We start from the raw sequence: 25,205 nt of genomic DNA on the forward strand, positions 1-25,205 counted from the left end.
TTGGTAAATGTTGTTCCAGACCCTTCTAGCTTTTAGGGTCTGGATTGAGAAATCTGCTGATATTCTTATTGGTTTCCCCCGAATGTAATTTGATTCTTTTCTCTCGCGGCCTTTAAAATTCTGTCTTTATTTTGTATGTTAGGTATTTTCATAATAATGTGCCTTGGTGTGGGTCTGTTGTAATTTTGTATATTTGGAGTCCTATAAGCCTCTTGTACTTGGTTTTCCATTTCATTCTTCAGATTTGGGAAATTTTCTGATATTATTTCATTGAATAGATTGTTCATTCCTTTGGTTTGTTTCTCTAAGCCTTCCTCAATCCCAATAATTCTTAAATTTGGCCTTTTCATGATATCCCATAATTCTTGTAGATTCTGTTCATGATTTCTTACCATCTTCTCTGTTTGGTCAACTTTGTTTTCAAGATTAAATATTTTGTCTTCAATATCTGAGGTTCTGTCTTCCAGGTGTTCTATCCTATTGGTTATGCTTTCTATCGAGTTTTTAACTTGGTTTATTTTTTTATTCATTTCAAGGATTTCTGTTTGTTTTTTTTTCCGTATCTCTAACTCTTTATTGAAATGATCTCTTGCTTCCCCTATTTGCTCCTTTAACTGTTGATTGGTGCAATCATTCAATGCCTGCATTTGCTCTTTCATCTCCTCGTTTGCTTCCCTGATTGTTTTAATTATGTACATTCTGAACTCCCTTTCTGACATTTCTTCTGCTGTGCTGTCATTGGGTTTTATTGATATAGTATCAAGGTTTGTTTGGGACATTTTCTTCCCTTGTTTTCTCATATTGGTCAGATGTCAGTGGAACTTTGTGATATTGCAGAATTCTTCTATTGGCTTATAGTGTCCTTGTAGATTTCCAGTGTCTCACCTTCCTGCCTTCAGTAGCCTGAAGTCTTGGAGTAACTTGATAATGCAGTGCTTCCAAGGAAAGCTGCCCCTAGCCCGCTACTGGTTCCAGGACTTGGAGCTGGCTCTGTGTGGAAAGGCTCTCACTGGGGGGCCTGCTCCAAGAAGCTAGCCTGGAAAGGCGCTTCCCACCGGAGGGAGACGGGCTGCTTGGGGAAGTCCCTGGCTGCCCTGTCCTGGTCCCTGAAGCAACCTGTGGGCAGGAACTCGCCGCTCTGGTTCAGGGACTTGAGGCTTGGTTCTGTGCAGACAGACTCTCACTGGGGGGCCTGCTCTGAGATGCTGGAGAATCTGGCCCTGTGCGAGAAGCCCACTGCCAGAGTGCGCAGGGCTGCCTGGGGAAGACTCTAGCTGCCCTGCCCTACTCTAATAAGCTGCCTGATTCCGGGCCTGCCGCCTGGGCAGAGCTTCACCAGGTGGGGAGACTCACCCCGTGGCTCTATTTTAGTCCGAGTCTCTCAATGCCTCCCCTTCTTGAATCCTGGGTTCTGGAGTGACTGGAGATGCAGTCACCCTCTAGTCCGCCATCTTGGATCGCCCCGTGGAAGAAGCCTGCAGCCGGGGGGCCGGGGGGCAGGTCCGCCTGGAGAGGTCTCTGGCTGCCTTGCCCTGGTCCCAGAGGCTGCTTGCGGGCCGGAGGTCTCTGCTGGCTTGGGGACTTGTGGCTGGCTCTGTGTAGAAAGGCTCTCACTGGGCGGCCTGCTCCGAGAAGCTAGCCTGGAAAGGCGCTTCCCCCCGGAGGGGGCCGGGCTGCTTGGGGAAGTCCCTGGCTGCCCTGTCCTGGTCCCTGAAGCAACCTGCGGGCAGGAACTTGCTGCCCTGGTTCAGGGACTTCTAAAATGTATTTTTTAATCCATTCTTTTTTTGTTACATATAACATTAGCATATACTCTGACATAATAACAAAAGCATGGAATTTAATTGCTCTAATTCAGTCCCCAGAATGTTTCTTTCTTGCTCCTCCTCTGATCTTTCTGCAGTTTAGTTTTTCCTCCTCAATTAGTGTCTTGTGGATATACTCGATATTGAGAGTCACTGTTGTATATTCATGTATGTACACATAAAAGTTCAGTCAGATTTATTCCAATGCTCTTCCTCTATCCCATCTCTCCTTCCTTCCCATTAATCCCCTTTGTCTATTTTACTGAGTGTTCTTCCATTTGATGCAATTTCCTCTCCCTTCCCTCCCCAATTTTGAATTGGCTTCGTAATATCACAGAAAACATTTGTCCTTTGACTTTTCGGAACTGGTTTATTTCACTTAGCATATTTTTCAGCTTCATCCATTTACTAAAAATGCCCTAATTTCATTCTTTTTTATAGCTGAGTAAACTCCATCATGGACATTTCTTTATCCACTCATCTGTTGAAGGGCATGCAGGTTGTTTCCATAGTTTGGCTAGGCTATTGTCAACTGTGCTGCTATCAATGCTGATGTGTAGTTATGTCACTATAGTAAGCTGATTTTAGACGTTTTGGGAAAATACTGAGGAGTGGGATAGCTGGGTCATATGGTAGTTCCATCCCTAGTTTTCTGAGAAATCTCCATACTGCTTTTCAGAGTGGTTGCACTAACTTGCAGTCCACCAGCAATGTATGTAAACCTTTTTCTCTATATCCTACCAACATTTATTATTATTTGTATTTTTGAAAACTACCATTCTGACTGGAATAAGATGAAATCTCAATGTAGTTTTGATGTGCATTTCCCTAATTGCTAGAGATGTCAAACATTTTTTCCATATTGTTTGTTGACCACTTGTATTTCTTCTTTTGAGAACTGCCTGTTTAATTCTTTTGCCCATTTAATGATTGGCTCATTTGTTTGTTTGTTTTTGGTGTTAAATTTTTTGAGCATGTGGCAAAGATCTTCTCCCATTCTGTAGGCTTTCTTCACTCCTAATTATTTCCTTTGTTGTGCAGAAGCTTTTTAGCTCTATGTCATCCCACTTACTGATTTTTTATTTTATTTCTTGGATTCCTGTGCCAAAATGCGGAAGTATTGGGCCTACATTTTCTTCTAGCATTTTCAGTGTTTCTAGTCTAATATCTAGATCTTTGATCTACTTTGAGTTGACTTTTGTGCAGGATGAGAGATAGCAATCAAATTTCATTCTTCTATATATGGATTGAAATTTGACACCTATCTCTCACCTTGCACAAATCAACTTAAATAACAATTTCTTAACTCTCAATATACTTGGAAAAATCCATCAGCATTTATTTTCTTGGCACAAAGAACACTTTTAATTATGTCTAAGTCACTTTACAAATAATCTATAGACTCAATAATGGAAAAGAACTTTGATAGAAAACAATTGTGCCCGCAAAGCCCACATTTCACACCTTATTTTCCTAGTGTCTACGATCAAGATGGGCAACAATCTTTGAATAAAACAAACTGCCTGGAAAATATCCACCTTGTAAATGGTAGATTTCAAACATATTTCTTATGGGTACTAGGCGAATCATTGTTTCTGCTTCTTATACATGACGTTGTCAAAGTGTATTACTGATTCCAAATTCTGTTAAGCTCTAGTTTATTACTTTTTGCTCCTTTTACATCATCAAAATATAATATTAAAAAAAATCTGACAATTACATTTTGTTGAAGAGGCAGGCCATCTTCTTTGCTCCATAATTCTACAACATTTTCACATTGATTTACATGATACAGTTAACATTTATTACTATTAGAATAATTAATCTAGCAGTTTTTTTGTTTCTTCATCATCTGCTTCTTTCCAATTTCCTTGTATACACAAAAGCCTTTAGTATTTGACCACTTACAAAGTATTAAGGAGCCGAGCGTGGTGCTATACACCTATAATCCCAATGGATGGCTTAGGAGGCTGAGACAGGAGGATAATGAGTACAAAGCCAGCCTCAGCAAAAGTGAGGTGCTAAGCAACTCAGTGAGACTCTGTCTCTAAATAAAACACAAAATAGGGCTGGGAATGTGGTTCAGTAGGGGAATGCACCTGAGTTCAATCCCTGGTAGCACCCAAAAAAGTATTAAGGAAACTTTACAAAAAAGGATGAAGGATTATTGTTTACAAGCAAAATAGATGGTTCAAGTTCTTATCACAAAACATTATATAATTAAGTTCTTTCTGTTGAACAAATAAATAAGAATTTCAAATTTCCTTTTTGTCCTTAGAAATATATTGCTCACTGATTCTTGTCTGAGATTTTATCTAGGCTTAGGGATTTTATTTACATAATCAACTTCACCATCACCACTTTTTGTAGTGTTTTTGTCTTCGTTGTTTTCTAAACTGTATAAAAGCAAAATATCTTCCTCTGTTGTTTTTTTCCTTGCCATATGGGCAGAAAAATAAAAAATTCTAAATTCTCTACACTGTTCAAAGGAAGCTAAAAAATTTTATAAAGACACAAAGATGCTGTTTCTAGATTTTGATAACCAGGGTTCCATAAATTACCTTATTATAATTATGGATTCATACAATAACTGAGAAAGTATTAACTCTACTTAAAACAAGAGAAAAGGTAAATTTTTATTTGTATCTTAGAGCATCTCTAAAAAAGTATAAAGCTAGGGCTGGGGTTGTGGCTCAGTGGTAGAGCGCTTGCCTCACTTGTATGAGGCACTGGGTTCAATCCTCGGTACCACGTAAAAATAAATAAATACAATAAAGGTACTGTGTCCACCTACAACTAAAAGTAAAAAAGTATAAAGCTCTGAAGTATTAATCTTTACAAATATAACTTCAAAAATAAAAGTAAAAAACTAAAGTTGGGTCTACTAAGGTAAATTGAGAGTTAAGTCAAAAGAGGACAATGACAACAAGGCAAGACTATTTCCAATAACTACAGTCTAACGTGGGAGGCGATAAGGAAGCCAAACATCACAAAACAGTGGTCTAACAGAGTGCTCTAAAAGAAGTTCATATAGGTGGTTATGCATAAAAAGTTAAGGAATCTATAGTCAGACTGGAGAAGCTCACAGCAAATTTCAGAAGATCTTGGAAAAAATACCAAGGAATTAGCAAGATGGAAAGTGATAGTAAAGGAAAAATCATATTTAACCAAACTAGCAGTATTTGAAGAATGTGGCAATAGAGTGAAGAAGGAAGAGCAAGAATAAACAAAGTTATAGCATTTATGCTAAAAAGCAATACAGAATCACAAAAGAACTTTTACCAAATAGAATGGTACAAAAGGACTTTTGTGCTTTAGAATGAATATTTTGGGAGCTGGAATTGTAGCTCAGTGGAAGAGCTCTTGCCTAGCACACGTGAGGCCCTGGGTTCAATTCTCAGCACCACATAAAAATAAAGATATTTAAAAAAAAAGCAAGAATATTTTGAAGGCAGTCTAAAGGATGTATAAAAACATCAAGAACGGAAGCAATGAGCAAATAGAGAGTTAGTGCAGTAAACTAGGCAAGAACTAAAAAAGAATGCATATTAGTAGGTGACAATGTTTAAAAGGGCATGGAGTTAGATATAGGAAGACAGAAGGAGTTTACGATGACCCAAAATTTTTGCAAATTTTGAGGAAATATTAATGTACTTTGATATGATATTGTCAGTTCTATAAAAAAATGTATCTTAAAATCAATTCACATTCTTCTAAGACTAAATCCGGATATGAATTTAATCAAGATTTATTGTTAATCACTAGGTCATACTAGAAGAAAATTCTAGTAATATTAACTTTAGCATATGAATGAAGATTAAACTTATATAAGTAATCCCTAGATTACTTATAATACATAATATAAATGCAATGTAAATAATTATTATACTATACTGTTTAGAGAATGACCAGAAAAAAAGATCTGTATGTGTGCTGTACATACACCATTTTTTTCCAAAATATTTTCTATCCACATTTGGATGAATCATGAATGCAGAACCCAGAGAATACAGAGACTGACTGTATCTGATATCCAATTTTAAGCTGAGACCTCTAATATGCTATTCTAATATCTTATGGTTAGCCCAAAATTCAGTAAAATCCCCTACAAATATAAAAGAATAATGGTTACTGTTTGTAGGTGGAGAAATGTTCATATCTGTAAAAAACAATACACACACATGAAATTATGCAAAACTAAGATTATGTAAAACTCACATTATGCATTAAAAAGCTATTTCATAGAAAATATATCAGAAGGCTGAGGCATGTATGTGTTAATTACTGAGACTCAAGAGCTTTTTCTAATATCTTAATTTTGTGATCCAAAACTATTTAATGTGGAAGTTATTACAAAACCTTTATATTTAGCACGGCTTTTTGCTAAAGATGAACACCTTTCATTTAAAAAAGTCTCATCTTAAAATCAACTTTCTAGAAAAAGAATCATACTTTACCTGCTTATCTCACAAGCCACTCTTCCTTTCATCTCTATGACATCAGAAGAAGTAGCAAATCCCAACCTTCTTAAAACACGTTTGCGACATTTGAGTTCATCCATTTGTAGAACAGTTCTTGCTTTCTTCAATTCTCGTTTTGCAGATTTAATATCTATTGCAATCTAAGGTACAGAAAAGTAAAGAAAGCTCAATTATAAAATGAAAATACAGTGAGTCCCTGTCTGGGGAAAAAAAATATGTGTGTAATGCATGGATATAAAGGCATAGGGGCTTTTCCCCTGACACAAGTGAGATCAGCTTCCTTTTCCATTTAATATTAGGATTTTTTTTTTCAAAGAAAAGAAATAAATAATAAAAATATTAATAAATTAGTAAATCTACCTTTCTCTTTAATGGGAATCTTGGTATTTACACAGCTAATTTCCTACCAATGTGTTCTAATGTGTTTTCCTACCTTAGTGTTCTAAGACTATTAATATAGTTGTTAAGTTCACCTCAACAAGCTCATGTATGCATGAAATTCAATTTCAGTTCATAATCTTCCCCCTTTTTCCTCCTGTTCGCCTTCCCCTTCCCCATTCTCCTTCCTCTACTAGACTTCATTTCACTTGTCTATTTATTAAAGTTGGATTGGTTCTTTTTATTTATGCATAAAGGTAAAATTCCCTGTAGCATGTGTATGTATAATTATAAATACAACATGATTTTTAAGGAATTCTTTCTGTAGTCTTTCTCAGTCTCAATTCCTCTAAGTGAGAAACCCATGTCAGCAGACGTAGGTACCTAAAATATTGAAAAATGAGGGACCAAATTCTGAAGGCTTCTTACAGGTAAAAAAATTCAAAATGTCACTAAGAAGTCACAATTCACAAAAAGCTAGAAAAAGAGTGCTTTAAAACTATGAACTAAATGTATTATTCTATTAAGCCAAAGGACAAAAACCCTTCACATCTACTTTACAATAAATATATATCACTATTAGACAGTGCAAATATGGAACATTTGAACCTAAGGAGCTTAAAATCTAGTTGTGAGACAGAAAGAGAAATGAGTTGATGAAAGCAGTTTGTAATAAAAGCTGAAAAAGAATAACAGAAAGGAATTATAACTTTAATGGAGGAAGGGAAATCTGTACACATTAGCAAGTTCAAAGACAGACTCATCAAAAGTGAGGTGCTAAGCAACTCAGTGAGACCTTGTCTCTAAATAAGATACAAAATTGGGCTGGGGATGTGGCTCAGTGGTCGAGTGCCCCTGTGTTCAATACTCAATAACCACCTCCCCCAAAAAAGAGATTTTAGTTAGAGAACAGACTATTAGAAAGGAAAGTGTTTACTTCAAAAATTTTTTTCTAAGTTCACTATTCATAATGGCTATAAGAATGCTTTTACTGAGTAGAAATTACAACTACCTTAAAAAAACTATTACCACCTCAAACTATTAGAATTGCTAAACTAAAAAAATACAGACAATAACAAGTATTAACCAGTATGTGGACAATGTAGAACTCTTCTAAATTGCTGGAGAAAAATGATGCAGTCACTTTGGAAAAGTTTGGCAGCGTCTCAAAAATATCCTACAGAATTTCCATATGATCTCATAATACTATCCAATTCTATTCAAAAGAAACAAAAACAGGACCACAAAGAAGTTTGTACAGGATGTTCACAGTAGCATTATTTATAATAACCAAGGTTGGATAAAATCAAATGTCTATCAACTGATGAACAGGTAAACAAAACATGGTATATACATATAACCAAATATTATTTAGTCATAAAAGGAGTAAAATACAGATGAACCTTGAAGGTCTTATGCTAAGAGAAAGAAAGTAGACCCAGAGTCCACATATTATATCATTTTATTTACATGAAATGTCTGGAACAGGCAAAATCATATAGGCACAAAGTAACTTGTGGTTGCCAGGGGCTGAAGGGTGAGAGAAATGGAGAGTGACTGCTACTGGATATTGTTTTGTGGTGAAGAAAATATTCTGGAATTATTGTTGATGGCTGCAGATATTTGTAAATATAGTTAAAAAAAAAAACCCACTGAATTAGACACTCTAAAAGGGTAAGTGTACTATATAAATCATATCTGTTAAAAAAAAAAACCCAAAAAACCACACATTCATTAAATACCAAACTGTAGCATAATGACTTCATTTTGATTGGCTGATGAGAGCTGACAGGTTTAAAAGTTGATAATTTATTTATAAGCTAGCCAGAAATTCCTACTTTAGCCAATTAAACCAATAGGACAAGAAAACGAAAACCACATTTACTTAGTAATACATAGAATTCTACCATAAAAATGAAATTTCTGCCATACCTGTGCTTTTTTTTCACAAAGTGTATACACAGTTTCCAAATTTGGATCATTGTGAAGTGGATGAGAATACATTCGATGCTCAAAAGCCTCTACTTTCTGAATGACCTTTTTCAGCCCTTGATCTTGAATACCCATATCATCAATAGGATCTAATAAAGGAACACCATCAGGAAAACGCTTCTGAACTTCCTGAAACAAAATGTAAAATTCATTTTCTCTTAAAGACACAATTAGTAACAGAAACCAAGTCAATACTTCCTTTATTTTTTTATGCACATGAACATAAAAAGGATGCTATATATTTTTTCCAAGTTAAACTGGAAGATATTTTCCAATTGCAAATGGTTTTTGAAATTCCTTTTTAATTGCTATGGTATGAGTTACTGATATAGGGACATATTATAAGACACTAATAAATCTAGTATTGCATAGGTCAACAGTATAGGATATGGTACATATTACTGATCTAATAAGGCCATTATCAATATTTAGGTTGCTGTAACTTCTTGCCATCAAAATAATTTTGTATTTAACATCTCTTATGTGCAAATTGTTTTGAATTTTTCAAATATTTCTTTGAAGTTGATTCCTAGTCAGGGCACTACTGAGTTAGAAAATAGAAACTTTTAAAGTATCTGGATCCCTTTAAATACTAACTTCTTTATTACATAACTATTAAATAAAGAACTTATGAGTTCAGGAAGTGGTAACTCACCATTGGCTGGTACTGAGAGAATTAAGTCCTGGACAGGTAATAAAGGTCAGAGAGAATCTGGCTAGTCAGTGCCTACCTAGCATGTTACTGGGCCCTGGCTTCAAACCCTAGCACTATAAAACCACCACCACGAGCACCCCAACAAACAAAATTATCATTAGCTAGGGGTGGTGGTGCGTGCCTACAGTTCCAGCCACTTTGAGGTAAAGGCATAAGGATCATCTGAGACCAAAATAACCCCAGGAATCTGAGAGTGACTGAGACTAGCCTGGGCAACATAATGAGCCACATCTCAAAAACAAACAAACAAACAAACAATCAAAAAACCCAGACCCCCCAAACAATAACAAACCACAAATAAAAAGGAGCACAGTAAGAGTAAAACCCACAAATGTAAGAGATTCAAAGACATTTGAACATTTCTGTGCTAAATAAGCCAATAATGAAAACTGTTTCAAGAAACTGATTATGTTTATTAAGTGCACATAGCAGTTTCCAGTTGTTTGCTGGTGTTGTATTAATACAAAATCACTATCTTATATATCAATTGGTCAATTTTTATGTACTAAGAAACTGAGTGCAGGCATGAAATTTGAGGACCAAGAAAAGGTTAAAATTTTAGTTCTAAAGTATAAAAATCTACAATTAAATAGCAAAAGAGAACTCTGTAGTCATTAAGAGAAGGGTTTTTTTTTTTCAGTAGGTTAAGTTTCCTGATTTTTCTTCCACTGGTTTCCTAATATGTGATAACTAATACAAATGTTTACAAAGGGACAAAGGAAAAACAACAGCCTAACTTTTTAAAAAATAATGAGATAAAAATGAGACTAAGTGAAGTTACTACTAAAGTTAATGTCAAAGCTGAAATATGTTATGGATAAAGCACAGTGTATAAGACAAGCCTGCAATTTGCCAAATTTATTTCAACGAAATTTCATTTCAATTCAAGTTTAAATTTAGCAGAAAAACTGCCTTAATTCAGATGCACAAAGAAATCATGTTTTCAGAATGTCTGCATTATTTATGTCAACTTAATGACCAATGTATATTTCTCTTCCTAACTAAACCACTATTTTGAAAATATTAGAAAAACAATTTCAGCAGGACATTACACTTAATGAGCTTGTAAAATATACTTATCTGTCATCAGCCTAATTAGGAGGGTTTTAAACTCTTTGGGAATTTTTAAACTCTTTCAGAATGTTTTATTTTATGGATATCCATGCATCCATAAAAATTTTATGAAACTCTCTAGAGAATCATTTTATTTCAGGAAATCCCCCTATGAACCACAGCTTAAAAATTTCTATGCTAACCCCAAAACATCCTATTTATTTTTGTTTTCTTAGATTCCAGTAAAGAACCTTCAATGTATAGTAAATGCTACTCAATCGTTTACTGTCAAAATAACTTTGTCCCTTCTTTTTTCTAGTGCAAAATTAAATGATCTCACCCATTTATTAACTATACTAAAAAATGGCTAAAAGTCCTGGCACATCATTTTATACATAAAACTTTTCACACAGTCTGAGTCTATAGTTATTTTCATTCATAATGAATAAAGCAAATCATATTTAGCATAAAACAGTGAAAATTAATGGTGCAGTTTTCTTGTGTGAGTCAATCACTTTGCTGACAAATTCAGAGAACAAATCTACACGTATATCTATCTGCTGTAGCCATTTTATGAAAATAACTGCCACTACTGGTACTGTTTACAGTTTTTCTGAAAGGAATATATTTTTTTATTAATTTTTTTATTTGTTCTAATTAGTTGTACATGACAGTAGAATGCATTTATACATTTTGATAGATCAGTAAAGTGAAAGTAATATATTTAAAAGCATTTTGGTTGTGTCTTTATAGATCCGATTTATATAAAATTTCTAGTTGTTATAAAACTAACATGCATACCTGTATTGATTTTAGAACACTTTGTCTATTGTCCACTGGCCGAAGGTCCTTAGGAATGTAAAGCCTGACACTGCTGATAGCAGACAGGAGATGCACCAAAACTGGGACTACCTAAAAATAAAAAGTTATGTAACACTACAATAAATATTACACATTTTTAAAATCAAAATCTGTCATTTTCTAAACCTAGATCCATCAAAGGCATGTACATTTATAATATGTCACAGGTCTAAGTAGTAGAACAGCTACCTAACCCTTATATCTTAGTACTGAAATTGTAAGTAAAAAGTAAAACCTATTTCAAATCTTTAAACAGGCAAATAAATGGTATAAATAAATAAAAGATCTTTCAATACAGAATCCATAGTTTACTCATTTTTATGTTCTCAGTATATGGCACTTTTTGAACTCAAAAAGTACTGTATTTGCTCTTAAACAGAGTTAAATGGTCAAGTAAAGTACATGAAGTTCTAGATAGACTGAAACAAAGATTTTTTTTTTTAAAAGTATTTCAAACAGAGAAAATAGCATATTTCATCAGATAGAATCTTCAAGAACATGTATCCACAAACTTCCATGTTTTTTCCAGCCAAGAATGCTTGTCTTCACCGTCAAAGGTCATTCATTCTGCATCCTTAAACTGCTCTTAAATTTAGAACATCTCGACAAACTGAGGTGAGAATAACAGTTTCACAAGTGCCAATCTGTTTGGATATTGGTCTTCTACAATTACTTTTATACTTGTCACCACACAAAAAAAGTGTCACTGGCTTGCTGATAATATAATGTTTTACATAATGGTTGAGCCTGGGTTCTAAAGTCAACACTGCCTGGGTTTAAATTCATTTTCAGCTAGCTGTGTGACTTTATACAAGTTATATAATCTTTCTACACTTTAAGTTACTCAACTGTAAAAATGGGGATAAAATTATATCTCATTAAACTGTTTTGATTATAAAATCAAACAATATATATGAAATACTTATCCTAAGTTATTTAGTACAACAAATGTCCATCAAATGTCAACAAATCTGCAAATAAGAGTGTTAAAATAGCAGAGGCCATATACTCAAATGTGAAAGAGAAAAGGCAGACAATATTTATTCCATGTTAATAAGTCACATGAGACCAAAAAACTGGAGTGAGCATGTGTGCGTTGTTTAAAGAGGACAACTACTGTTGCCAGGCAGGTATGTAGTACTAGTGTTTTTACAGCTTTCATTTTTTTTTTTTTTTGCGGTGCTGGGGATTGAACCTGAGGCCCTGTGCTTACAAGGCAAGTACTTTACCAACTGAGCTATCTCCCCAGCCCTAGAGCTTTCATTTTTAAAGTGAAAAATTCAGGTTATTTTGAAGTCCCAATCTTTAAAATTTCATAACTAATTTACATTTTTCTTATTTCCTAGCCTCTAAAAAGTTAGTTTTTTCTGCATTACAACATTTAACTTTCTATTTGAAAACAAGTGAATAATTCCATGAATTATTCACTGCATTTTCTCAACAATTTCCCAACTAGATTTTTCAAATTGTTTATAGGTTTCCAACTACTAACAGTACTTTCTCTCTCTCTCCCTAGTTAAGTCCTGGGGTTTTGTTTGAGTAAAGGGGGATTTCTTTCTTCTTGCCCTCTTTTCTCCTCCTCTTCTTTTTTTAATCATTTGAAATTAAGCTGCACTTAATATCACTTTGTTTCACCAACATGCAATCTTTTAATTAAGACCACGCATCTTTTATGAACAAGTACATTATCCCGTATAGCCACATATTATTGTAAGATTCTAAAAATGTAATAGTAATATAATATAACCTATTATACAGTCCACATTTAAATTTCCCCAAGTGACCCAGATGACTTATAAAAATTACTGTGATGACTACTTATTACACTTATAGATCCAGGATCAAACCAAGGGTCACTACTAGTTCTACTACCACCACTATTACTTACTACACTTTTAGATCGATCCAGGATCAAACCAAGGGTCAAATATTTCATTTAGTGGTTATATCTCTTCGGTATTCTTTAATCATATTATCTACCTTTTCTTTCTCTCATAGTATTGACATTTTCATATAAGTCCAAATTTACAGAAAAGTTGCATGGATAGGAAAAAGTGTTCCAATATAATTTTATTCCAATTTATTACTTATATTATTTCCTTTATCATTCTCTCTTTGTGTACATATTCACATAGTACTCTTAAGGGGAAATATAATGTTGATATAATGATATCTAATTTACAGTGCATGTTAAGATTTCATTCACTTCCTAAAAACGTCTTTTATACTACCTTCCCTTCTCCAATGCCACTCTCTATGGATCCAAACTAGGATCATGGGCATTGACTTTGGTTGTACTATTTCCTCATTCTCTTTTAATATAAAATCCTTTTTCAATGTCTTTTAAGACCTTAGTACTTGAAAATACATTAGTTAATTTATAGAATGGCACTCAAATTAGGGTTGTCTAATCATGAGGAATCATCAAATTCAAGTTGTGCACTTTGGGCAAAAATGTTTTGTTCTTTTCAGACCATCAGTTAACATTTTTGGATTAACTTCCTTAGAAGTATACCCTGAAATAAATGAAATTTTTAAAAAATGCTATAGTGTAGAGGAAAGACTCAGGGTTCAGTGAAGGGTTCCCAGTAGAGATTACTTATTGAACGGAACTGAATCATGACTATTAAGGACTGCAAAGTTTCTGGGTCATAAAGTAAGTAAAAGAGGCAAAGCAGCTAGGCTTAAAAATGTGGACCTAACAAAGAAAAGCAGTAAATTATTTTAACCAAAATATTAACTCCAATGCATTAATCATGACTGTTTGGATCATTTCCTTGGAAAAGCTTTCATTGTAAAAGTGGGACATGACTTATTAGCAACGACTATCACAAGAAAGATGGCTGGAATGAATGCCACGTATTTACTATTTTAAATTGCAATAACTTCTAAGGTCCCTTTGGATATAATGAATGTGTACCAAATTATAGGAATTTTAGCTTCCTAAAACTAGAGGGTAAATAGGTAAAATATATCCTAGGGGGAAAAAAACTATACAAATTTCCTTTGCTGGCAGAAGTCTGGAGAACAAATAGAAGAATAAAGAACAGGGCTGGGGACGTGGCTCAGTGATAAGAGTGCTCGCCTAGCATGCATCAGGCCCTGGTCTGATCCCAAGTATCGCAAAAAAAACAAAAAATGAACAAAAAATCCTCATAGGGTCTAGGGCTGTAGCTCAATGGCAGAGCACCTATTTAGCATGTGCAAGGCCCTGTGGTTCAATCCCAAAGACCATAAAAAAGAGAGAGAGAGAGAGATTTTAAAGGCCAGGTAGTATTCGGAATTATAAACAAACTTTTAAATCAGCACTTAAAAATGTTTAATAATAAAGTATTTTTAAAAATACTCCCAACTTGGGCTGGGGATGTAGTTGAGTGCTAGAGGGCTTGCCTAGTATGCATAACGTCCTGGGTTTGATATCCAGCACTGCACTGATTAATTTTAATTAATAAAAACACAAATACTAAATACTGCCAATTCAAAATGACAAATTGATTTATTAATCCAAAAAAGCAGTCTATGATGGTGCAGTGGCAGATTTTACTTTCTAGAAATCAAGCTTATAATAAGCTTGATTTATAAATTATAAAAATATAATTTCCTAAAAGATTTATCCAATATGCCACATATTTTAACAAGCAATGTTTCAAAACAACAAAATTCTACAATATTAGATTTCAATAAGATACTTGTAATCTGTAATAAAAGATTTTGTTATAATAATTTTATTTATACCAATATAAAAATAAAACTCAAGAAATATGGGTATCTCATGTGGCAAGTCAAATGCTTAAATTTAATAAAAGTATGGGGAAATTAAATTATTTTAACTAAGAAAACTTGGGTAGAAAGTTTTCATTACTGAAACAATATTACAACCATTATTTCCATAGAAATGAAGAAAACATAAAAACTATAAAACCAATCACAAATGATAATGTAAAATATTCATAACCCTCATAAAATACAGTTTCATGTGAAACAAATTATTAAATTCTCTTTATCTTTTACTTTGTCATTATTTACCTGGTCATAATTTAATAAAACTGAAATCTCGGGGTGGGGCTGTAGCCCAGTGATAGAGCACTCACCCAGCATGAATGAGGCCCTGGGTTTGATCCTTAGCACCACATAAAAATAAAATAAAGGTATTGTGTCCACCTATAACTAAAAGATATATTAAAAATAAAAACTTAAAATTCCATTAATCATCTTCACAATACATTAGATGGCTCTAATAATGTTGTGTCAAAATACCTTAAACTTTCTAATTTAGAAATGATGACAGTACGCTTCTTATAATCACATTTAAAAACTCAACAGTGATAAAAAATAATTCACAAAATATTTGAAATCTAAGAAAGTACAAACCTGCATCTCTCCTTTCTCATCAGGTTTAGCTGGCTTTGCAGCCTCAGTAGCTGAATTTTTCAAGCTCTCTTTGCTACAGCGCAGAAGTACTTCTACTACGTATAAGGGATCCAGTTCACCAGAATTAGGCTAGAAAAACAGGATAAAGAAAATTCATTAATTCTTGAAAACTGGACCAAAAATTGTATTAAAGTTCCATGTATACAGGGCCTGTTTTCTTGGAATTTAGCATTATGACTGGCACACATTATGCAGTAAATGTTTATTTTATAAAATGAAGGTTGTCTCTGCATTCTTCAATATGTGCTACCGAACGAGAGAAAAAAGCAATAACTTAGTACTTATGAATTCTAATTTAATAATATGATCACTGTGAAATAAGATGCCAAAATTGGAAAGAGGAAGTAAAATGATCAGGATCAGAAAATAAGCCTGTATCTCCAAATCACCCCAATTAAACAACAAGCAAAATAGATTAAGTAGATTTTACTGTTCAGCACACTAGCACTTAAGCAATGTGATTTCACATCATTTTACAAAGACTTTTTTTTTAAAATTTGTACCAGAGATTGAACCCAGGGGTGCTTAACATAACACTGAGCCACATCCCAGTCCTGCCCCCACCCAAAGAATTCCTCTTTACTCTTTGGTAAAATATTCAAACAATCTCTTTTGTATGAAATAGATAAAATGAAAGTTACTTTGGTTAAAAGGGAACATGGCAAAGACTTGGCATCTATCCAAGACATAACAAAATAAAAATCCATCAAGAAATGAAAATGAATCCTTATCTACCAACTATTTCTGCAAAAAACTACCAAATATTTAAAACATATTTACAAATACAAACCATATACACAATTAAAATTTTCAGACTTTCCAAAATAAATAAATAAATTCCATTTTCCAATCCAAAAGGAAATCAAACTAGCTTTTTCCTAGCATCAACTTCTTCAAAAGGAGATTATTTAAAAAGTAGTTCCAACAAATTCCTCAGCTTGATACAGACACAAAACAAAGATGGATGTATTTTTGACTTGGATAACCTATATCTGCAAAGATCATACAGCCTAACAGTTTAGAAATAAGTTTTTTTTTTTTTTAAGTGGTTAATAGGAACTAAGTATTTTTTACTAGCTAATAAAACCTCTTAGGGTTTTTCATATTATATAGTTCCTTCAGGCTCCCAGCTCAATGCAAAAACAGAAAAGACAATAAGTTTTATAAACAATGAGCTAAACAAAGTTATGACCAACTGTCAACTATTCTTAAGTCAAGGATTATAAGGTGTCTCAGTGATTGTCATGTTCCCTTTTCAGAGGGTAAAACAAACCTCCAAGTAAGTTGTATCCTATAGTTTGAAGAATGAATTAACTCCAAAGTGTTAGGGGACATATGATATCTGGACAAAGGAAAACTGTTAAGACTTATGAGCAATCTTTAATGTTTCTAGATAATCTAGAACTGTTATGGATTAAATTTCAATACTTTAGATTTTAGTAAATTAAGTATTCATCTATAAAACAATCACATTAGTAACTATAAAACTATAAGATCATACATGATCTTCTGTCTCCAGTTACCAAAACCACTTAAAACAACATTATAGTAATACCCTCAATGTTACCTAGAGAAGACACTTGAAAGCTTTCTTAATTATAACATTTAAAATTTGCAGCGAGAGTGGTGGCATGTGCCTGTAATCCCAGAGGCTCAGGAGGCTAGGCAGGAGGATCCCGAGTTCAAAGCCAGCCTCAGCAACACTCAGTCAGGCACTTAGCAACTTAGCAAGACCCTGTCTCTAAATAAAATATAGAAAAGGGCTGCGGATGTGATTCAGTGGGTAAGCAACCCTGGGTTCAATCCTCAGTACCACCCCACCTCAAAAATTTTGCTACCAAAAATATTTCCTAAGATTGTAAAATTTTTCTCACCTATCATGCTGTAGTTTTATACTCTGTAAAGATGGGTCAACATCATCTTTCACATAAATGAAAATAGTTTTTGTGTTCTGCTTAAGTTTTCCAGTGATTGTCATATTTTAAATTCTTTAAAATTTTTGTTCATATATCCTATTTTTAATCATATTAGATTTTACTTTTTCCTAATTTCTCTTCATTCCTTTTAAAATGTGACTAGTTTCTTGCTATAAATTGAAATTACCATACTAAAACATAATTTTTAATAATTCTAAACCTGTAGAACATAAAAAAAAAAACCAGTGAAATGTTGAAAGTTAAATTTCCATTTCCTTAAAATGACAAACTATTCAACAGTGTGTATTCTTTCTCTATCTATGGCAAAATCTATTGGCCATGAAAATATTGATTAGTGTTTTTAACCTAGATTCCAAATTAATCTACTTCACAAATACAAGTGGTTCAGTGGAAAAATCAGTTTCACCATCAATTTAAACAGAAAAATATGAATGTGTTCCACTCTAATTCTCATTCTATCCCTGCCTAAAAGAACTCTGACTATACATGGATTAAGTATCAACAGAGGTGAATAATTAAAAAAAAAAAAATCTATCTACAGTGTATGTATACACAATTATATTAGCTATAATTTTTCTCTCCTAAAAATTTTAGATACAGTACTGCCATAGTAATGTGAAGAGCTCTACAAATTCACCTCCCAACTAAATTGGAGGAAAAAAAACCAAAACAACCATTTAACAACATCTCTGAAAGTGTTCCTAAGAAAATATATGTCAAACAAAGAAACATCGCATCAAGGAAGTCTAATAAAATTCAGTAACAGCAGATCCCTACTTTCTCCTCTCACTCTTTCTAAGCTTGAGGCAGAAACGCTAGACTGGTGAATCAAAAAATACAGGAGGGTTCCCTTTTCCCACAATATTCAAGTGAATGCCATTTCTAATCTTGCTCTCAATTACCTGTTGCTGAGGCTAAGCTCTGGGCCAGAGAGGCTAAAGAGCAGGGGGGCTCTATTCTTTAGTACCCACTGGTTGGCCAAAGGTTCTATCTTGGGTGTGGGGCTGCTGAGAATTAAGGGCCCCAACAGTCTTCCCTTGCCTTATAAGGTACTGGGTTTCATGTTGGATGAAGCAAACTGGGAAGACTTGAGGTTACTGCAACCATCCTCCACAAAGCCCTTAGCTCCTAAAAGCAAGTTAGTTACTTATATAAAAGTGAGTCAATGCTCTCAGTCCCAGCTTTAGAACTTTGGCTCAAGCGATTTTGCCAAGGAAGAGTAGCAAGCCCTCAAATAGGTAGCTATACTTTCCCAAAGGAATATTTGAAACAGAGCCTTGGAAAGTTCAAGCATAAAGGAACTCAAAAAATGGTGGAAGTTGTAAGGAAAAGAACTTGTAGGCCTACAGATTTGAGAAGAGATAGGCTAAATTGTAAGCTAGCTAGCTTTTTTTTTTTTTTTTGTGTACTGGGAGAGAAACACTTCTGCTAGGGGAAGTTAATATCTGGGTAGAACAGAGGAAGATACAAAGAGATCCCAGCCCAAACCACTGCCATCCCAGGGCGATTGTGTGCTTATCCAAGGCTATGTTTCCCCTACTCCCACCTCAGGAGCAATGTAAAGCTTTAACAATGGTGGTATAAGAGAGGCAAGTAGCATAGAAGAGTCTTCACTCAAATAATTTTGATAGTCACAAAATGAATAAGCAAAACAAGGGAGAATTACAACATTTTCTAAAATGTCCAATTTCCAATAAAAAAAAAATGAAATGTGCAAAGAGGGGAAATTATTATCTATGACCACAATATACCAAGAAAAAACATACCACGAAAAAATGCAAGCATGAGAAACTGCATGTTAGAGTTACCAAATGCTGATTAAAGACTTAAAAGAGCCATTATAAATGTTTGATACACTGAATGAGGTAACATAAAAGGAAGGTATAACAACAATGTGGTGTCAAATGGAAAATATCAATGAAGAGATAAGTTATAAATAAGATTCAGAAGGAAATTCTGGAATTTTAAAGTATAACAACTGAAAAAAAAAAATTTACAAGAGGTTCCCAATAGTAAATCTGAACCAGCAGAAAAAAATCATTAGCAAACTTGATGAAAGATGGATAGAGATTATTTAATTCAAAGAACAAAAAGAATAATAAATAAAAATAAATTTAGTCTATGTCAGAGAAATATGGGACACTAATAAACTAAAAAATATACCTATAAGGAAGGTCCAGAAGGACTGGAGAGAAAGGAGAAAAAAAAAAAAAAAAAAAAAATCCATGGTATAATAGCTGAAAATTCCCCAAACTTACTGGGGGCAAAGAGATTAATCTACATGTACATATTACATTTTTCCCTACTTTAGGATAAATGCATAGATGTACACAGTACATTTTTATACTTAGAAATTTATCACAGTAAAAATGAAGAAAGACAAACCACAAGGAGAAAATCTTGAAAGCAGTAGGAGAAAAAGATCTTATAAGACTTAAGACTCCAACAAGATTAACAGACACTTCTCAGAAGAAACAATGGAGTCCAGAAAGCAGTGGGTTGGCATATTCAAAGGAAAAACAAACTAACAAACAAACAAACAAAAACCCCAAAATTATAAAACACTGAGTCCTGCAGGATATAAGATCAATATAAAATGTAACTGGGTTTCTATACACCTGCAATGAACAAATGCACAGAAAAATGAAATTAGGAGATAATTTCATTTATAGTAGCATCAAAAAGATTACAATATTTAGGAATAAATTAAGCAAAAGAAGTACAAAACCTATACTTGGGAAATAAAATACTGCTGAAAGAAACTTAGGACCTAAATAAGAAGAAAAATATGCCATGTTCATGAATTAGAAGAAGGCTTAATAATTTTAAGATGGCAGCATTCTCTAAATTGATCTACGCATTCAACATAATCTTTATCAGAATCCCAGCTGACTTTGTAGAAACTGAGAAACAAAATGCAAAATTTGTATGGAATTTTAAAAGACCCAGAATAGTACAAACAATTCTGAAAAAGTAGAAAAAAAATCAAGTACTCACATGTTTGCTTTCTTCAAAACTTAGTATGGTGCTGACTTGAGGATTGAACATACAGTTCAATGGAAAAGAACTGCATGTCCAAAAATAAACCCATGAGTCTAGTGAGGCTGCTGATGGGAATGTGAAATAGTACAACTACTTTAGAAAACAATATGGCAGTTCCTCAACAACTTACCTTATCTAATTTCCAAAGGACCCAGTAATTCTACTCTCAGATATATACCCAAGAGAAATGAAAACCTATGTTCACATAAAAACTTGTAAACAATGTTTATATGAGTATTATTTATAACAGCCTAGAGGTGTAAAAAACCTAAATGTCTGTGGGTGGATAAATGGATAATGAAATAAGATACTGGAATATCACCTAGCCATAAAAAAGAATGAAGTACTGATAAACCTTGAAAACATTATACTGTCAAAGAAGCTTGTCACAAGGATACATATTATATAAAATTCATTTCATGATACTTCCAGAATGGACAAATCTATGAAGATAGAAAGCACTAATAATTGTATGGGGCTGAAGAGAAGTGAGTGATAAAAGTTTCCTTTGGATGTGATGAAATGTTTTAAAATTATGGGGTACAAAATTTAAATTTTTCAAAACATTAATTCCTTAAGGTTGAAATTTATTACTGCTTCTCTGAGGGTAATACCATTTATATTTACACAAACTTCATGAGTCTAAAAAAATTTTACTAACAACTATATAAAATTTTACTTTAAAGAAAATGGTTTACCTTAACATTTGATTTTTTTGAGAAATTCACCACTACACCCCAGCCAAAATCATCTCCTTCATTCTTTACCTGAAAGACAGTAAAAAATAAAAATGTTTACATTAAAAAAAAACAAAAAACAAAAAACAATTGTAGCCTTCTAGGTCTTACATTATAAGCTAATAAAACCTGAATTGTCTAATATTTGTTAAAAATCACTGATAAATTTAAGGAGCAAGATATTAACCCTATGGGGGAAAAAAATCAATGGCAAATTTCATAGGCCCTAGAATAGAAATAACAGAAATCTCTCAGGTGGCAAACAAATGCTAAAAATGTTGGTGTATTTCAAGGCTTTTTATATCTAATAAATTTTATAGTAACTAAAATGGCCATTTTAGTTATTTTAAGATATTTCATAATTCAATATTTTATATAATCCCAAGACTATTTCAAATTATATTTCCCAAAATGAAAACTGGTGGTGATTAACAAGGCCTTAACCTAAGCCATGTGAAACAGTTAAATAATATAACTAAATATAGATCAACTATTGTAGCAGGAAGTATTTTACCATGATAAAGAAAATATTAAACTATCCAAAATATTTTCAAATACTGAAATATTCAAATATTTCATGAAAGAACAATGACATACCTTTACCAAACGGCCTGGCTGTAGAAATGGTAAGCAGTATTTGGGTTTATGAATATAATCTTCAATTTCTTTACCCAGTTTGGCAAGCTGCTGTCTAATTTTATAATAGATGACTACACTTTCTTCATTGGGAATTACTATTTTATTATATTGTTGTTCTGAGTTCTTTACCTCTGTAAATAAAACACATGCATGATAAAAAAATTATATACCTTATATAAATTATAACCAAAAAATTATTTTCCAATTATAACTATAGTTGGGAAGTCAGTTTGCATAGATTATATTAGATGTTTTAAGGAAAAGACCTTCAGAGATGATTGTAAGGGATGGTATCTCATTTTCCCTGTTAAGCAACTTATTTCTTAGTAAATCCAATTATACACCAGACTGTACTTCCTGTCCTAATCTTACTTCTAGTGCTGATCTCCCTTCCTTACTCATTCCATTATACCTCCAATCCATTGTTAACAAACCATTTTATTGTGGCAAAATGCACATAAAAACTTTATCATCAGTTATATTCAGTACATTCACAATGTATCCAACTACCACTATTATCTAGTTTCAGAACATTTTTGCCACCTCCAAAGGCAATTCCATACCCATTAAGCAAACACTTCTCATTCCCTGCTTCTGTCAATCTTTATGCTTTCTGTCTCTCTATGCATTTGCCTATTCTAGATATTTCATACAGATGGAATCACACAATTTGTGGTCTTTTGTTTCTGGCTTCCGTCACTTAGCATATTGTTTTCAAGGTCTATCCATGATGTAGTTTATATCTGTATTTCATGACTTATGACTGAATAATATTCTACTGTATGAATATACTACATTTGTTTATACATTTACCAGTTGATGAACATTTGGATTGTTTCCACACATTTGCTACTGTTCATGGTGCTGCTGTGACCAATCATACAAGACCAACTTTGTATGAACACGTTTTCAGTTCTTTTGACTATATACTCAGGTGTGGAGTTGCTGGGTCACATGGTAATTCTATATCTAATTTGTTGAGGAATTGCCAAACTATTTTCCACAGTAACCATAATACTTTATTTTCCTTTTTAAAAAAAATACCCATCTCAGTGACTGCAAAGCGGTTTTGATTTCTATTTCTCTTATGACTAATTAATGTTGGGTATCTGTGTTTCTTAGTCATTTCTACATAATTTAGAGAAATGTCTAATTGAATTGCCCTTTGTTGCTGAGTTATAAGAGTGCTTGATATTTGGATACTAGACAGATATCAGATGGATGACTTAAAATATTTTCTCCTATTTTTTTTTTTTCCTTGGCAATACTGGGGATTAAACTCAGGGTCTTGCACATGCTAATTTTAATATTATTGATAACCATTTCACAAATTGCTCTCTCAAATTACTGATCTTTTTTAATTCCCTTGAGCATCATCTTGGTTACTTTTAAGTGACTAGGTCTTTGTTTTTTTTTGTTTTTTTTTTTTTGGTGAGGGGGCAATCCTGGCAGATTGAATCCAGTGGAACTCTACTAAATTATACCCCCAGCAATTCTATTTTTTTATTTTTAAGGCAGGGTCTTGTTAAGTTGCTCAGGCTGGCGTGGAGTTTGTGATCCTCCTGCCTCAGCCTCCTGAAGAGCTGAGATTTCATGCATGCACCTCCACACCCAGCTCTGGTTACTTTTAAATAAACTGCATCACTGCTTACAGGAATTATATTTAATTCATTAAAGACTAGAATGCTGTCCATAACAACAAATAATATGGCAGCAAATTATCAGAAAAAGAAAAAAAAAAACTAAAAACCTATATAAAAGGATATTTAACAGACTAAAGTTATTAAGAAGTCATATGAAAATAAAAACCACACACTGAAATGATAATCCAGCTCTTCCACCTATATTTACCAAGTAACACTATGAAGCAATCAGTGGAACAAGCATTAACAGAAGTTGTTTAAGGAGATAATAAAGATCTGCTTGCGTGTTTCCCTATTATCAACCATCTTCTACCCCAAATCACTTCTGTGCTTAGATCATTTAAGTAAAGAGTAAAAAGTTTAAAGATATTTTAAGAAATCACATTATTTTATATCTAGGACTCACTACAGTTATATACCACCCCAGAAAGTCAGTTAAGTATAGGCACACTCTGATTTTTCTCCAAATTAAAATAATTCAATTTCTCTAATCTTTTATATCTTTCAAAAAATGACAAGGTATATGTAATAAGTTAGAAAACAAACACAGAAATTAATAAGGCAAAGTTGCCTGTGAGACTCCCACTATGAAAGAAATTAAAGTAGGAACAATAAAGTTGTTCTCTCTTATCCATGGGATATATGTTCCAAGAACCCCAGTGGACACCTTAAACCATGGATAGTACCAAATCTCAAGTTTTATCCGAAACACACATATCAATGACAAAGTTTAATATATGAATTAAACACAGTAAGAGATTAAGAATAACAAAACAGAATACTAACGATATAATAAATGTCATGTGAATGTAGTCTGTATTTCTCAAAATACCTTACTGTACTAGATTCTTCCTCCTTTTTTGTGATAATGCAGGATGATACTGAAAGGAAGCAATTCATGACTTTTCAGCATATCTGAACTTGTAGTATCACTACCTTTGTGCTTTTTCTTGAACACACTGTGATAATAACAGATATTAACTCAGATAGCTACAAAGTGACTAATGGGTGGATAGTATATACAGCATGGATACAGTGAGTGGATGATGGGCTGATTCATGTCAGAATCATGGCATCAGCCTCAGCCTCCTGAAGAGCTGAGATTTCATGCATATGCACCTCCACACAGAGTGAGATGGCAAGATTTCATGATGGTGCTCAGATGGAATGCAATTTAAAACTTATGAATTTTTTTTTTATTTCTGGACTATTTAGAATTTTTTTTTTACTACAATTGACCATGGGTGGCTGATTAGGGCAACTACATCTCTTACATCCCATTTAGATAGTAAAAACACTTCAGCTCTTGGTTTCAATGCAGGGTAGAAAGTAGAAGATCCTATGAGGACTGCCACAGAGGAGCACCAGTATTTTACGAAATAGTACTTAAAATATACCTACAAACTCCTGAGACAGTTTGCAACCAAATTCTTCTTTTGAGAGGAAGAGGTGTTAGTTGCAAAGATATATTATATATAGAAGAGACCTGTG

The 25,205-nt window shown here is 33.4% G+C and overlaps 1 protein-coding gene across 1 annotated transcript in view; it reads right to left on the reverse strand.

Moving 5' to 3' along the window:
• Positions 1-25,205, reverse strand: part of MTREX (Mtr4 exosome RNA helicase) — a gene marked incomplete at its 5' end in the record, with an annotated part of 94,882 nt that overhangs the window by 29,840 nt on the left and 39,837 nt on the right. Inside the window, 6 exons of the mRNA XM_079145259.1 lie at positions 6,263-6,426; positions 8,597-8,785; positions 11,226-11,336; positions 15,657-15,785; positions 21,394-21,462; positions 22,030-22,202. Coding sequence (XP_079001385.1) covers positions 6,263-6,426; positions 8,597-8,785; positions 11,226-11,336; positions 15,657-15,785; positions 21,394-21,462; positions 22,030-22,202 — 835 coding nt within the window. The remainder of the gene's footprint in view (positions 1-6,262; positions 6,427-8,596; positions 8,786-11,225; positions 11,337-15,656; positions 15,786-21,393; positions 21,463-22,029; positions 22,203-25,205) is intronic.

The sequence above is a fragment of the Sciurus vulgaris genome, assembly GCF_902686455.1.
Source record: "Sciurus vulgaris genome assembly, chromosome: 6".
Lineage (NCBI taxonomy): Eukaryota > Metazoa > Chordata > Mammalia > Rodentia > Sciuridae > Sciurus > Sciurus vulgaris.